The sequence below is a fragment of the Dipodomys ordii genome, unplaced genomic scaffold, assembly GCF_000151885.1.
Source record: "Dipodomys ordii isolate 6190 unplaced genomic scaffold, Dord_2.0 Scaffold46, whole genome shotgun sequence".
NCBI classification, from domain to species: domain Eukaryota; kingdom Metazoa; phylum Chordata; class Mammalia; order Rodentia; family Heteromyidae; genus Dipodomys; species Dipodomys ordii.
The window spans coordinates 12,181,447-12,194,246 of NW_012267262.1; the positions used below are offsets into that span (position 1 = coordinate 12,181,447).

The 12,800-nt window shown below is 41.1% G+C and overlaps 1 protein-coding gene across 1 annotated transcript in view; it reads left to right on the plus strand.

Annotated features, from left to right (window-relative positions):
• Positions 1–1,653: 1,653 nt before the first annotated feature.
• Cat (catalase) overlaps positions 1,654–12,800 on the plus strand; it is a 37,759-nt gene continuing 26,612 nt past the window's right edge. The window contains exon 1 of the mRNA XM_013019633.1: positions 1,654–1,801. Within this exon, the coding sequence (XP_012875087.1) occupies positions 1,736–1,801 (66 nt within the window). The 5' untranslated portion in view covers positions 1,654–1,735. The remainder of the gene's footprint in view (positions 1,802–12,800) is intronic.

A 12,800-nucleotide genomic window follows, 5' to 3' on the forward strand; every position in this document is an offset into this window, starting at 1 on the left:
TCTCTTTCTCTGGAAATCATGCTTTGGTAATAACCAAACCAACCATAATAGAAACAGAGGTGAAAACCCCCACAATGTCATAAAGAACAAAGGTTAAAATGGGACTCAGCACTTTCTGTTTATTTTTTGGTGTTTATACTAGCTGGAAGCAAAAGACTTACTTGATTCTTTTGACATTCACTTATTCACTAAGCCATAGATTCTGGAGATGAATTTACATGGCTAGGGTCTTGATCCTATCGCTTAATAATTGTGTGACTATGCTTATACTTATTTAAAATCTCTAGTCCTCACTCAATCTGTAAAATGATGAATATTAGTTTCTAACTCATAGTGTTGGGAGGGTTAACAAAGCAAATACACCCAAAAAAGCTTGTAGAACCAGCTACTGTTACCTCATATCTTTAATCCTAGCTATTCAGGAGGCTGAGAGCTGAGGATCAACGTTCAAAGCCAGCCAGGACAGGAAAGTCCATGAGACTCTTACCCCCAGTTAGCCAGCAAAAAGCCAAAAGTGGAGCTATAACTCAAATAGTAGAGCACTAGCCTTTGAGTGCAAAAGCTAAGAGCAATGCCTATGCCCTGATTTCAAGCTCTAAGTGCTGGCGCAAAAAACAAACAACTCCCCCTTCTCCCCCAAAAGTGATCCAACAAGTTCCTATCTGTAATGCACAATGAATTACAGCTGTGACAGTCACTGCCCATATGGGCTTTGGCAATATGAATGGTGGATAGTAAAAGCTATCAAGCAAATCACATTAGACTTGTATTACAAAGGTCTTTCTAAAATCAAGAACAATGTCAAATTTCCATGATTGTACACCCACTCATGCATGTAGTTCTGCTGAAAAAAAATCAAAGGTAAAAGCTGAGCCCTCTTAATTTGAAGATGATGGTATAGTTATATATCTCAAGACATTTCAAGGTACGTCTCAGAACCTGAGAGAACACATTCAATCTGCTTGGTTAAAATGGGTGCCAGTGGCTCATGCCTGTAATCCTAGCTACTTAGAAGGCTGAGACCTGATGATTGACGTTTAAAGCCAGTCTGGGCAGGAAAATATGTAAGACTCTTATATCCAACTAACCGGAAAATACCAGAAGTAGAGCCATGATTCAACTGATAGAATGCCAGCTTTTGAGTGAAAAAGGTAAGGTCTTGAGTTCAAGCCCCAATAAATAAATAAGATGACAAACTTGTCAGTAACTTACTGTATATTATAAATATTACCAAGCATTTACTTCCCAACGTAGATTGTTTATAGTTTGTTTTTAATAGAGATTGGTGATACAGAGTTTCAGAGTGCTTTTCTATGAAATAATATAGTTTTCTAATAAATAAAAATTCATGAATAAAGAGTTAAGAAAGCATCCAACCCATCCTTCAGCAGCAACTTCATTTTGGACAGAGGAAATCCACATTGGACATCTGACTCTCTGAAGAACACAGTTCCAAGTCCTCCACTTGTCACTCTGACTTTCCACTTATCACACCCAGTCCCCCCCCCGCCCCCCCCCCCGTTCCTCTACACCCGCCTCCCACAAGGAGCACTGGACTTCCAATCCCATCCCACTTATCCCTCCAGTGACCAATCAGAAGGGGCCCTCCGGGAGGGCGGGCGGGGGCGGTGCTGATTGGCGGAGGCTGAAGTCATCTACTTCGGGCGCTGGGGCGGCAGATCTGTTCTCAGCCTTGGGTGGAGATCTCCCGACACTGCCTGGAGAGTTGGAAGCCATGGCGGACAGCCGGGACCCAGCCAGCGACCAGATGAAGCAGTGGAAGGAGCAGCGGGGCGCGCAGGTAGACCAAGTGCTCTCGGGGTGTCTTGTGGACTGGTGCAGGAAGCAGGGGCGCCCACGAGTAACGGGGCCTGGGCGCCTCTGCTTTTCCGGGGTGGCACTGGGCGGGGGGCCCCCCACCCTCCCCCCCCATTCCGGGCATGGGGGTGGTGTGCGGAAAGACTACTCACTACATCTAGCTGTGCGAGGGGGCTGGGTTCTGGGGCGCAGGGCCTGGGCCTGCAGGGTTTGTGGGTGGCGACCGGGCACGGGGCTCTGGAGTTTGCATTTGGGCCAGCTGGGACAGAGGTCACAGCTCTTACGGGAGCTGCAGGAAGCAGAGCAGGCTCCAGCTTTGACCTTCCTGATATTGCAGCTGCAGACGTCCACGCGGGTGGGAGCCCTTAGGGACCATGTTTTGTAATCCAAGTGTGCCCCGTGTGAAACCACCAAATAAAAGAATTCCCCCTTCCGTTATTCCAGGTAAAAACACCCGACGGGGCATTTCAGACCGAGCCTCACTGATAGGTGCTGCTTTGTAGTACTGAGTGCCTGCTGATCCTTGTTGGGGCCAAAGTATTTAAATCCCTTTGCGGCTAGAACCACACCCTTGAGGAGTTCAGTGTGGAGACTGGGAGACTAGACTCAGAAACACCTCGCCATCCAGCCCCAGTACAGACGGTGGTAGACGGTAGGCTGACCGTGGCTGCAAGCTTTCCCAAAGCAGGTGACACCTGCTTATGTTTAAAGAACAGAGGATTTTAACCAATGCAGATGAAGCAGGCAATCCTGTTCTGTGCCCTGGGGTGCGGAGTCTCAAAAGGGCATGTTGAAGAGGCTGGATTAGATGAGATTGTATCCCAGGCATGTCTTCTTTTGGCCTTTTGGACCAGTGTCATGCTGCTGGTTAATCTGGCAGAAAGGACTAGAACTGGGCTTTTCCCTCAGTGCACACAACACTTTCTCAAAATCAGGTTAATGTTCATGGACTGGGGGCTTGATACCTCGTGCTCATGGGTGGCATTCATGGTGCTGTTTGTGAGAAGCTGCCATTCTTCTCCTAGCCCTCCTTTGTCTTTTGTTATATTCAGTCCAGTTTGGCATGATTTCTTAAAGTGAACCAGACAAACTTAGAAGTCTGTAACTAGAACATGCAGCTGGCTAGCGACAGAGTTAAGATTAGAACTGAACTTCTGGGGGCCAAGACTGGAAGTGTGCCCAACGGTTGCTAAATCCTGGTTCACACTGAAGTTTTATTGAATACTTGATGAACTAAACAGATTATGGGGCCAGGCAGTGAGATTTTTTTTTTTATATAACCGAACATATTCATTTTAAAGCTACTCTCTTTTGTTCTAAAACTGACTTGCCTGTTTCTTGTTTGGGAGAATGATTAACTGTTGTTGAATCATGAAATCCTTACTGATTTTGCTGACACAGTTTGTCTGTGTAGGAAACAGCTGGCTCACAAACACATATATAATTTTTGTCTTTGCTCATGGTTTCCCACTGCGCTGTTTATTACCCTGATTGACAGTTACACTGCTGTCTTGGTCCTCAATTTGTGTTCCTTTAAATTGTTTACTTAGGAGTGACCTCTACCTCCAAAAGGAATTCTACTTTTGCCATATAGCTTCAAACACTTTATTCTGAAAAGTTTTAATTCAGAAAATGGAAAGAACTTCAGAGTTTACCCATATATTTTCCTATATATCTTTTTGTGGTACTGGGTTTTGAACTCAGGACTTCATGCTTGCTTTACTTACTTGGCTGGTGCTTTACCACTTCAGCCATGCCTGCAGCTTGGCTTTTGGTTGGTTATTTAAGAGATGGAGTCTAGAGGACTTTTCTTTCCTGTCTAGTCTTGAATTACCATCCTCTGGATCTCAGCTAGGATTGAATGTGTGAGCCAGTGGTGCGTGATATCATTTTACTACATATCTTGTGTGTGTGTGTGTGTGTGTGTGTGTGTGTGTGTGTGCGTGCGCGTGTGTGTGCGTGTGCGCGTGTGTGCATGTGTGCATGCGCATTAGTCCTTGGGCTTCAACTCAGCCTGAGCACTGTCTCTGAGCTTTTTACTCAAGGCTAGCTCTCTATTCCTTGAGCCACAACACCACTTCCCATTTTTTTTACTAGTCAATTAGAGATAATAGTTTCAAGAACTTTCCTGCCCTGGCTGTATTTGAACCATGATCCCCAGATCTCAGCCTCTTGAATAGTTAGGATTACAGATGTGAGCCAATAGCACCTTGCTGCTATTTATCTTTTTGTAACAGGTTATTCTATATATGTTCTAATAATCCAGTAGTTACTAATTTTTTAATGTATCTCAGGGTACGTTGAAGACATCAGTGTACTTTACCTCTAAACCCTGGGCATACAATTAAGAATCCAAAATGCAATTTAGCTTGTAAGGTGGTATTTACAGAATGAAATACACAAATGTCAGGTGTATTATTCCACAGAGTTCAATAACCATATATACCAGTGAGTCTTAAGCCCTTATGAATACACCAAAGATACTTATAGCCCTAACTGTTACAGTTTCTTCATGCTCTTTTCTGGTTATTCCCCCGACCCTCACACACTGTTCCCCTAGGAAACCACTGATTTATGTACTATTTTGTATAAGGCTTCGTTCAGACAGCAAAAATGTTGGAAGGCCCATTCATGTTGTGATATATATCACAAGCTTGTCCTTTTTGTGCTGAGTAGTATTTCCTTATATGAGTTGATCATATGTATGTTGATTGTATGTAAGTTTAGCATGTGTGTGTGTGTGTGTGTGTGTTTCCTTATATATATTTATCCTATTGCACCTGAGCTATTTTCAGCTTTTGGCCATTCTAAGTGGAGTTTCTATGGAAATGCTTACATCAGTCATTTTATCTACTTATGCTTTTATTCTTCTAACGAAATATCTGGCTGATGGCACATGTATGTGATCCCAGCTCTAGGGATAGAGGCAGGAAGATCACAAGTTTAAGCCAGCTGCTACATTGGAGGATCCTGTCTCAAAATCCAAAACAAAAACTGAAATAAACAGAAAATTCCTTAGGAGTGGATTTATTTGGTATGGGGCAAGTGACTGTTTTAGGAGAAACTGCTCACCTCTTTTCCAATGTGGTTATATCTTTTCATACTCATACCAGCAGTAGGAGACTTCTAGATGTGTGTTAGATTTTATTTTCCTCAGCCAGGTGGTTAGGAAGTCATCTTTCCCTGGAGATTTAACTTGCATTATATTGGGGATGAAAGATAATGAGCATCTCTTGACATGCTTATAGATGCTGTAGATGCTTTTCCTTTGTAGTATCTGCTAATAAATCTTTTTCCCTTTCAAAAGTCATATTGTTTACCTTTCAATTGTTAATTTAGATTCTGCATTTTAAACTAAATTGTGTGTGGGCAAAGTACTGTAGTAATAGCTCCCAGTATATGCAGTAGTGTAGAAATTTATTTCTCTATTTTAGGGAGATTGCAGAATTTAGTCTATCCGTGTCTAAGAAGCCATTTATCCTATTTTGTCTAAAATATATTCCATATTCACTGGAATTGATTGAACCATTTTCTTGTGATATAGCGATGGGCTCCCATCACCTCTTTTAAAAAAATGCTCTTTTTACTTCCCAACATTAAAATATTTCTGTTGCTCTTTTACTGGACTGTGAGTACTTCAAAATTTGGAACTGTGGGAGGATATTTTGTTACCTCTTCCTTTAAGAAGCAGATGTTGGGCTTGGAGGCGTGGCTCAGTTGGTAGAGTGCCAGCCAATGGGTGAAAGCAACAGGTAACTGAGTTCCAGTCTTAAAACAAAAAAGAAGCAGATGCTGAGTGTTAGGCTGGATGGATCATCCTCTGGACCCAGAGCATCAGTCAGAATGAGTGCAACTCATTGTGTATCTCCTGTGGACAGATAGTGTTGATGACAAGTGAATTGAACAATTAAATCTTTATAGCTTTAATTATTGGGCATTGAGTCCAGTTCATGGACATGACTTGGGATCTACCTAAAATCTCTCTCTTTTTCTCAAGATACATTGGCAGCAGAGGAACAGTACTCCAGCCATCCTCATTCACTTCGAATGGAACCTAAACCCTTGCTTACTGCTTAGAGGGTGTGAACTATTCACTGGGGTCCATTCATTTCATAAGCAGCCTCTGATCCTCTTTGGTCACACTGGAGAATCTGAACTTTTCAAGTCTAACCCTTACTCCCTGGGAGAAATTGGGTCTTAGCCTGTCCATCTTGTGAGCGAGTTATCTATATGAGAGTCTGTGCTTCTCAGGGTAACTCTGAAAAGAAGCATGTTCAGGATGGAGAGGGAATTCACTCTTCTTATGCACGGACATGCATTTCTCATGGGAAATACCTAGGAGTGGATTTGCACAGCCATAGTGTGTAACTAGCCAGACACTGAGAGGGAAGGAGTCCTTCCAGGCTCTTATTTCTTCTACTCCTTAGCCAATGCCTTCCTAGATCATGCTGTACATTTTTCTAGGTGAGAAAGGAGAGACTGACTTTGAGATGTAAAATAACTAAATATAAATTTATGTTTGCTTTGTATTTGTTTACATAAAGAGAGTAAATGGGGTCTTTTCTATTTGTGGATCACTTGCCCTTTTTTATTTTCTATATTTTGGTGCCAACACTGGGGCTTGAACTTAGGGCCAGGTTGTTTTCCCTTAGGTTTGTGTTCCTCCCGCCCGCCCCACCCACCCCGCCCGCCCTCCCCGCCTAGCTCGTGCTCTATCATTTGAGCCATACTTCTTCTTTCAGCTTTTTTTTGTTGGTTAATTGGAGATAAGACTCTTAGGGACTTTTCTGCCTGGGCTGGCTTTGAATTAGATCTCAACCTCCTGAATAGCCAGATTACAGTGTGAGCCATCGGCATTCAGTTTGTCCTTCATTTTTTTTGATCTTTCTTTCCAAACTTTATTTCTTGTCTTTTGGAAAGATTGCAAGACTAAGCCAAGTCTTTGGGCTGACAGACTTACTTATGACAGTTGCAAGACAGAGAAAATTCTCTTTTGCAATAGCTATCATTTTGTGCAGTTGAAAGGCATTATGTGTTATAAGCTATAGGGCTATTCCAAATACTTCTAATTATTGAAAACCATAACAATGTTTTGGTGATTTCTGGCTGAAAACTTTGAAGTTGAGAGAGAGTGAAAGAAAGGGAGAGGGAAAGAGAGAGAGAAAGAGAGAGAGAGGTAGATTTAATCTGGGCTTATAACAGCTCTATGAGCAAGGAGTCTGACACTTATTATTTTCCTTAGACAGTATTATTTTACTTATTATTTTGTAATAAAGTGATCCACTATTGATCTTCCTGGGACTCCTTGGAATCACTTTTAATTTTCTTCTGTCTTTTATTTTCATCACTATGCAGTTAGACACGAAGGACAGGCAATACTTTCTACTTTATTATTAGCTTGAGGCCTGTGAAAGTTGTCAGAATCTTGTGTCAAACCTTAATAAGAGTAAGAATAATAATGTGATCACAAGGTACTGAAGGAGGGGATCTCAGAAATGTGTGCCTGCTAACAAGAGCTATGTACAAAAGATTTTGTTTTTAGAGCTGTGGGTTTTTTGTTTTTTTAAACAAGGGGCCTTGTGGCCTTACACAGAAACTACTTAATTCTACAATTGTCTGCATAACCTTGGTCAGCACCACCCTTGATTGTTGCCCTTGAACACCTTGCTAGTAATCAGAATTATTACTCAAAATAATTCATGCAATCCCCCTCACATTGCTCTGTAACTTTCCCTTGCCCCTGTCCCCTTGGAAAACATCCATGGTTCCTATGACATGCCTGTGCCTTGTTGTGGTGCTCCTGGCTTATTTCCAAATAGATGGGAGTGTTCATGGATTAGCCCCTCCCTTACCCGCCCCCCCAACCCAGTTTGACAGGCCAGTAGCAGATAGCATGCTTTGGAGATAGCTTTCAGTGCCTTGATTTGTCTGAAGTATTGCCATTTATATTCTTGATCAAGAACATAGCTTCATTTTTTCTTATCCTTTTAGATTTTGTCTATGATATATTGTTTAGCATTTTATTGAATATCTTATTTATTAAGTGCCTGTGGTGGTCTATATAGACCAGTATAGGCAATGAGTAAAATAGAATGAAAGCTTATTTTTGCCTATTTAGAGTTCCTAACATATTGATTTATAAACAAGGCATCTGTTGACCAGGACAAGGTCAAGTTATGAGATATCTAAGTGATGTAAGACTATGCTAGTGAGAAAGTCTTGACTTATGACCTTGAAGGCATAGACTCCTTTCTTCCCCTCCACCCCCCCGCTTCTTTTTTTAAAAATTAGCTATTCAAGAAAGGATCTCATTGTGACATTTTCATGCATGTATATACAGTGTATTCCACTTAATCCTGACCTGCTCTATCACTCTCATTTTTTCCTTTTTTTTTTTTTTAAGAAATGTCCAAGTTGTCCTCACACTTTACAATCCTTTTGCCTGAGACAACTGAGTGCTGTGATTACAGGCATTTACCACCACACCCAAACCTAACTCTCAATCTTGAAGAGAATCAAAGCAAAGTCTCAGCTTGTGGAATTCATTTATTTATTTTGTATTTGAGAAACCCTCTATTGCATTCTCTGTAGAATGTGTTAAGATAGAAGAAGAAAGCAAAAAAGAAAGGAAGGAAGGAAGGAAGGAAGGAAGGAAGGAAGGAAGGAAGGAAGAGAGCAGAAGAGAGAAAAAGAAAGAGGCACACCAAATGATCCAGAATTGGGAATTACATGGCTGACACGGAAGCTATGATCTATCCCATTATCTGCTGATAAGCTCTCTGGACAGGACCTAGCATTAATCTTACCTCCACAGTTGACTAATACCTGTTTTGTATAGTGCTAAACTCTTACTCTTGATGAAACATGTTCGTGTAAGAATAGTAGAATAGAGCCTGGTTGATTTCATATGTAGGTATTATTAGCATTGTTGAAACATTGCATTATTTTCTCTCCCTTGCTTCAATCATTCTCATACTTCTCCAATTAAACATTTTCCTTTGCCTGTTCATTACAAAAACTCTTTATTATGGAAAATGCCAATCCAGTATTGAAGGAAAAAGGCTAGCACTTCTAAGTGCCTGTCCCTCAGCCTCAGTAACAATCTTGTTTTTTTCCTGTCCCACATTCTCCTTCCATTTTTCTGAAGCAGATTCAAGATAGGGTATTGCCTCATGCTAACCTTGTGTATCACCAAAGGATGAGAAATACTTCATAATACCACTGTCACACCTAAAAACATCTCAGTTTCCCAATTGTCTCTGTGAGGAGGATGACCGTTGCAGGTCTACACCGATCCCCAGAAAGACCTGAGCAGCTGGTGTGAACCTTGCCAGTGATGTGGGCTTTATGCGGAGCACTTGCTCTCCTGAGACGGAGTCGGGCATGGTTCAGGTGAGCCTGAGTGGGCATCAGGCACAGCTAGTAGCCAGGAAGATGTCAACAGGTCAGCCTGGTAACGTACAGATGCTACTTTTCTGGAGAGAGCTCTTAAGGAGATCTAGTTTTTTTCTATCTTTAAAGTATTTTATTTCTAAAAAAAAAGCTAGTGATCTTTTACTGAATTAAAGAAACAAAAAGATCAAAGTTGAAGAGAATTTCTTAGCCAGTTCAACCTCTGTGTACTTACCATATTCAGTGAATAGCCATCACCATTTAAATGGGATTAATAATATTTATCTCACAAGATTATTGGAAGGCTTAAGTGAGAGAACCCACCCATTTATTTTAGTAAACTTTATTGCCTGTTGATGTTATTATTATTATTATAATTATTGCAGTGCTGGGGGTTGAAACCAGGACCTCACACATACCGGCAAGTGTTCTAAGGCTGAACAACAGCTTCCTGTGTTGCATTATTTCTCCTCCCTCCATCCCTCCCTTTCTCTCCTTCCTTCCATCCTCTGTCCCTCCCTCCCGCCTTCCCTCTCTTTCTCCCTTCCTCTTTTCCAGCTTTCTTCTCTCTTCCTTCCTTTTCTTTCTTCAAACTGAGGCTTGAACTCAAGATCTCTTTTCTCACTTGGCTGGCATGCTACCATTTGAGCTACACCTCCACTTCCAGCTTTTTGCTGGTAACAGTCTCACAGACTTTTCTGCCTGGGCTGGATTTGAAGTGTAATCTTCAGATGTCAGCCTTCGGAGTAGCTAGGAATACTGGTGTGAGCCAACAACCAGCACCTGGCTGTTACAATGTTTGACTCTCTACAAATGTACCATCTTTCTCCTACATGCTAATGAATACTCCTTCTTTTGGTTTAGGCTAGTTACTTTTACCTGATGCCACCCTAAACGTTCCTGAGTCAAGGTATTTTTGCCTTTCCAGTCTTTATCCACTGTTGTCTTTTCTGTGCTGCTGACTTCTAAAGCTTTCCTGCCATACTTGTTCTGAAGGCAAATTCCATATGCATGAGCATATATGAGGAAAGCGATTATAATTTAGGACAATTGGCTTATTAGATTAGGGAAGTGATGAGATTCTGAGTGCTCCCTTGAATCGAAAAGCACAAGTTTTCATTTTCTAACTGAGGTCAGAGAACCAATGGCTGCACATCCAGCATTCCCACTCTAGGATCCCATGTTTGCTGTCATTGGGAACGACCAGCTATACTGTACTTTATTTACCTGTTTATTCATTCTTTTAACCTACTCTGCTTCAGCCTGCTTTGAACATGGGTTATATTTTTGACCATGCCACCCTGACCCTTCAGTCACAAGGGAACATGATATGTTTCCTAGTGGCAGCTCCTTCCTTGCATTACAAGCAGTCTGAAGAAGGCCAAGATATTGCAAAGTGAAACTGGAATTGGGAACCGCTGACTTGGAGCTGTGGGATGATCCATTGTTTAAATGATACCTCAACCTCATTAGCTATTTTTGCAAGCATCTTGGTATCTGCTTTCATACTCCTATAATTTTAATGTGTGTGTGTGTGTGTGTGTGTGTGTGTGTGAGAGAGAGAGAGAGAGAGAGAGAGAGAGGGAGAGAGAGAGAGGATGAGAATAGATATATGGAAAGATGTCTCTGTGTGGTGACAAAGCATCTGGAGAGTAGACAGGTTCAACTTGTCCCGCTTCATTTATTGAAGTTTGACTCATCCCATAGGCCAGTAATTCTCAATTCCAGCTACACTTTGGAACCACCCAGAAGCTTGAGAATATCTTGGCCTTCACCCAAACTGCATTATATCAGAAATTTCCATAGGGCTGACCCAACCATCTGGAGCTTAAAAAGCCTCCTGGATGATTTCTATGTACAGTGAAAGTTGAAAACCAGGTTTTAGGTTTGAAGTAAAGGGGAATGTAGGTGGTTTTGGTCTTTATTTGTCTGATTTCTTTTTACATGAGATGGAAAAATGAAAGTATATAGAGTCACCTGTATTAACAACATACATATCTTCAGAGGAGAATGATGTAATTGTGCTAATTGTCTTCTTTCACTTTTGAACTTGGAAAAGTTGCTACCCTACTGGCCCAGGGATCTGGGTGGCAGGGTGCTTTTGCTGTTTTTGCTATGAAGTTGCTTTTTTTTCCCTTTCCCTTTTTTATTTTATTTCATTTTAATTTTTTATTGTAAAGATACTGCACAGAGGGGTTACAATTACATGAGTAAGGTAATGAGTATATTTCCTATACAGCATTGCTACCCCCTCCTTTGTTTTTCCCCTACTATCCCTTCCCTCCCATCCCTTTCACTTTTAAAAATATATATTGTTATTGTAAAGGTGATGTACAGAAGTGTTACAGTTACATAAGTCAGGTAATGAGTACATTTCTTTTTGAACAGTGTTACCTCATCCCTCATTTTCTCCCAGGTTTTTTCTCTGGCCCCCTCCCCGACAAGTTGTATAGTTCATTTTCAACAGAGTATCTAGTGAGTATCACTAGATACCACCATTTCTGTGCTCTCCCTTACCCTCCCCCAAGTAGAGAAACTTACATACAGCACAAAAGAAATAAAAAAAGGCAATAAAAAAGAAAAAGAGACCCCAAAAGCCAAAAAGCAAAATAACATAAAACCTCTTTTTTCCATTTAGTGGAGTTCATTTTGTGAATTTTCATTTTATTTATTTTTTATATTTTTTTAATGTAAAAATACTGTACAGAGGGATTACAGTTACATGAGTAAGGTAATGAGTACATTTCCTATCGAGCATTGTTACCTCCTCCTTTGCTTTTCCCTAACTATCATTTTATATGATCATATATCCATAACTATTGAACCTATGTGATCCTCTCCTAAGAATATCCGCCTTTATCAAGTTGTCTTCTCTTCCCACTAAAGTGATGACGAGCGTGTGCTGAGCCAGTGGCCTGCATTACCTATATTAAACTCTTTTAATTTATATCTTAACTCTGAGGGATAGTTCTGTCTGTTTTGAAGGTGAAAATTTGAGACTGAGAAATAAATAGCCTGTGAGGGCTGTAGTGGAGAGTGGGCAGAGCTGGAACTTGAATCTAGTATTTGATCCCAGCACTTAACAGTTGGATGATGGGAATTGAACTCAGAGTCTCCTGCTCACTATGCAGGTGCTCCGCCATTTGAGCCATATCTCCTAGTCCTTTTGCCTAGAGATAGGGTCTCACTCTTTTTCTTGGAGTTTGCATCAGACCATAATCCTCCTATCTCTCTCTCCTGAGCTTCTGGGATTACTGGCATGTCTCACCACACCCAACTCTGGCCTCTTCCCACTTTGATATGAAAATACCTTTACTGGGCAAGGAGGATTTATTCTAAGTTTTTTTTATTCATTGTCTTGGACTTTTATAGCTTTATTGTTGTTGTTACAATGTGCTAGGTAAAGAACGTAGAGCCTCTTTCATGCTTCAAGGGCATTCTGCCACTGAGCTACATCTTCTAGCTGAGGAGTTTATAGTTTTTTAAGTATCTGTTCCCCATTCTATCATCTTCTAGAGGAGAGGCAAGCATTAACTTTGTGCTAATATGTGAGCCAAATATGGATGGAGAAGGGAAGTTATATATCGATC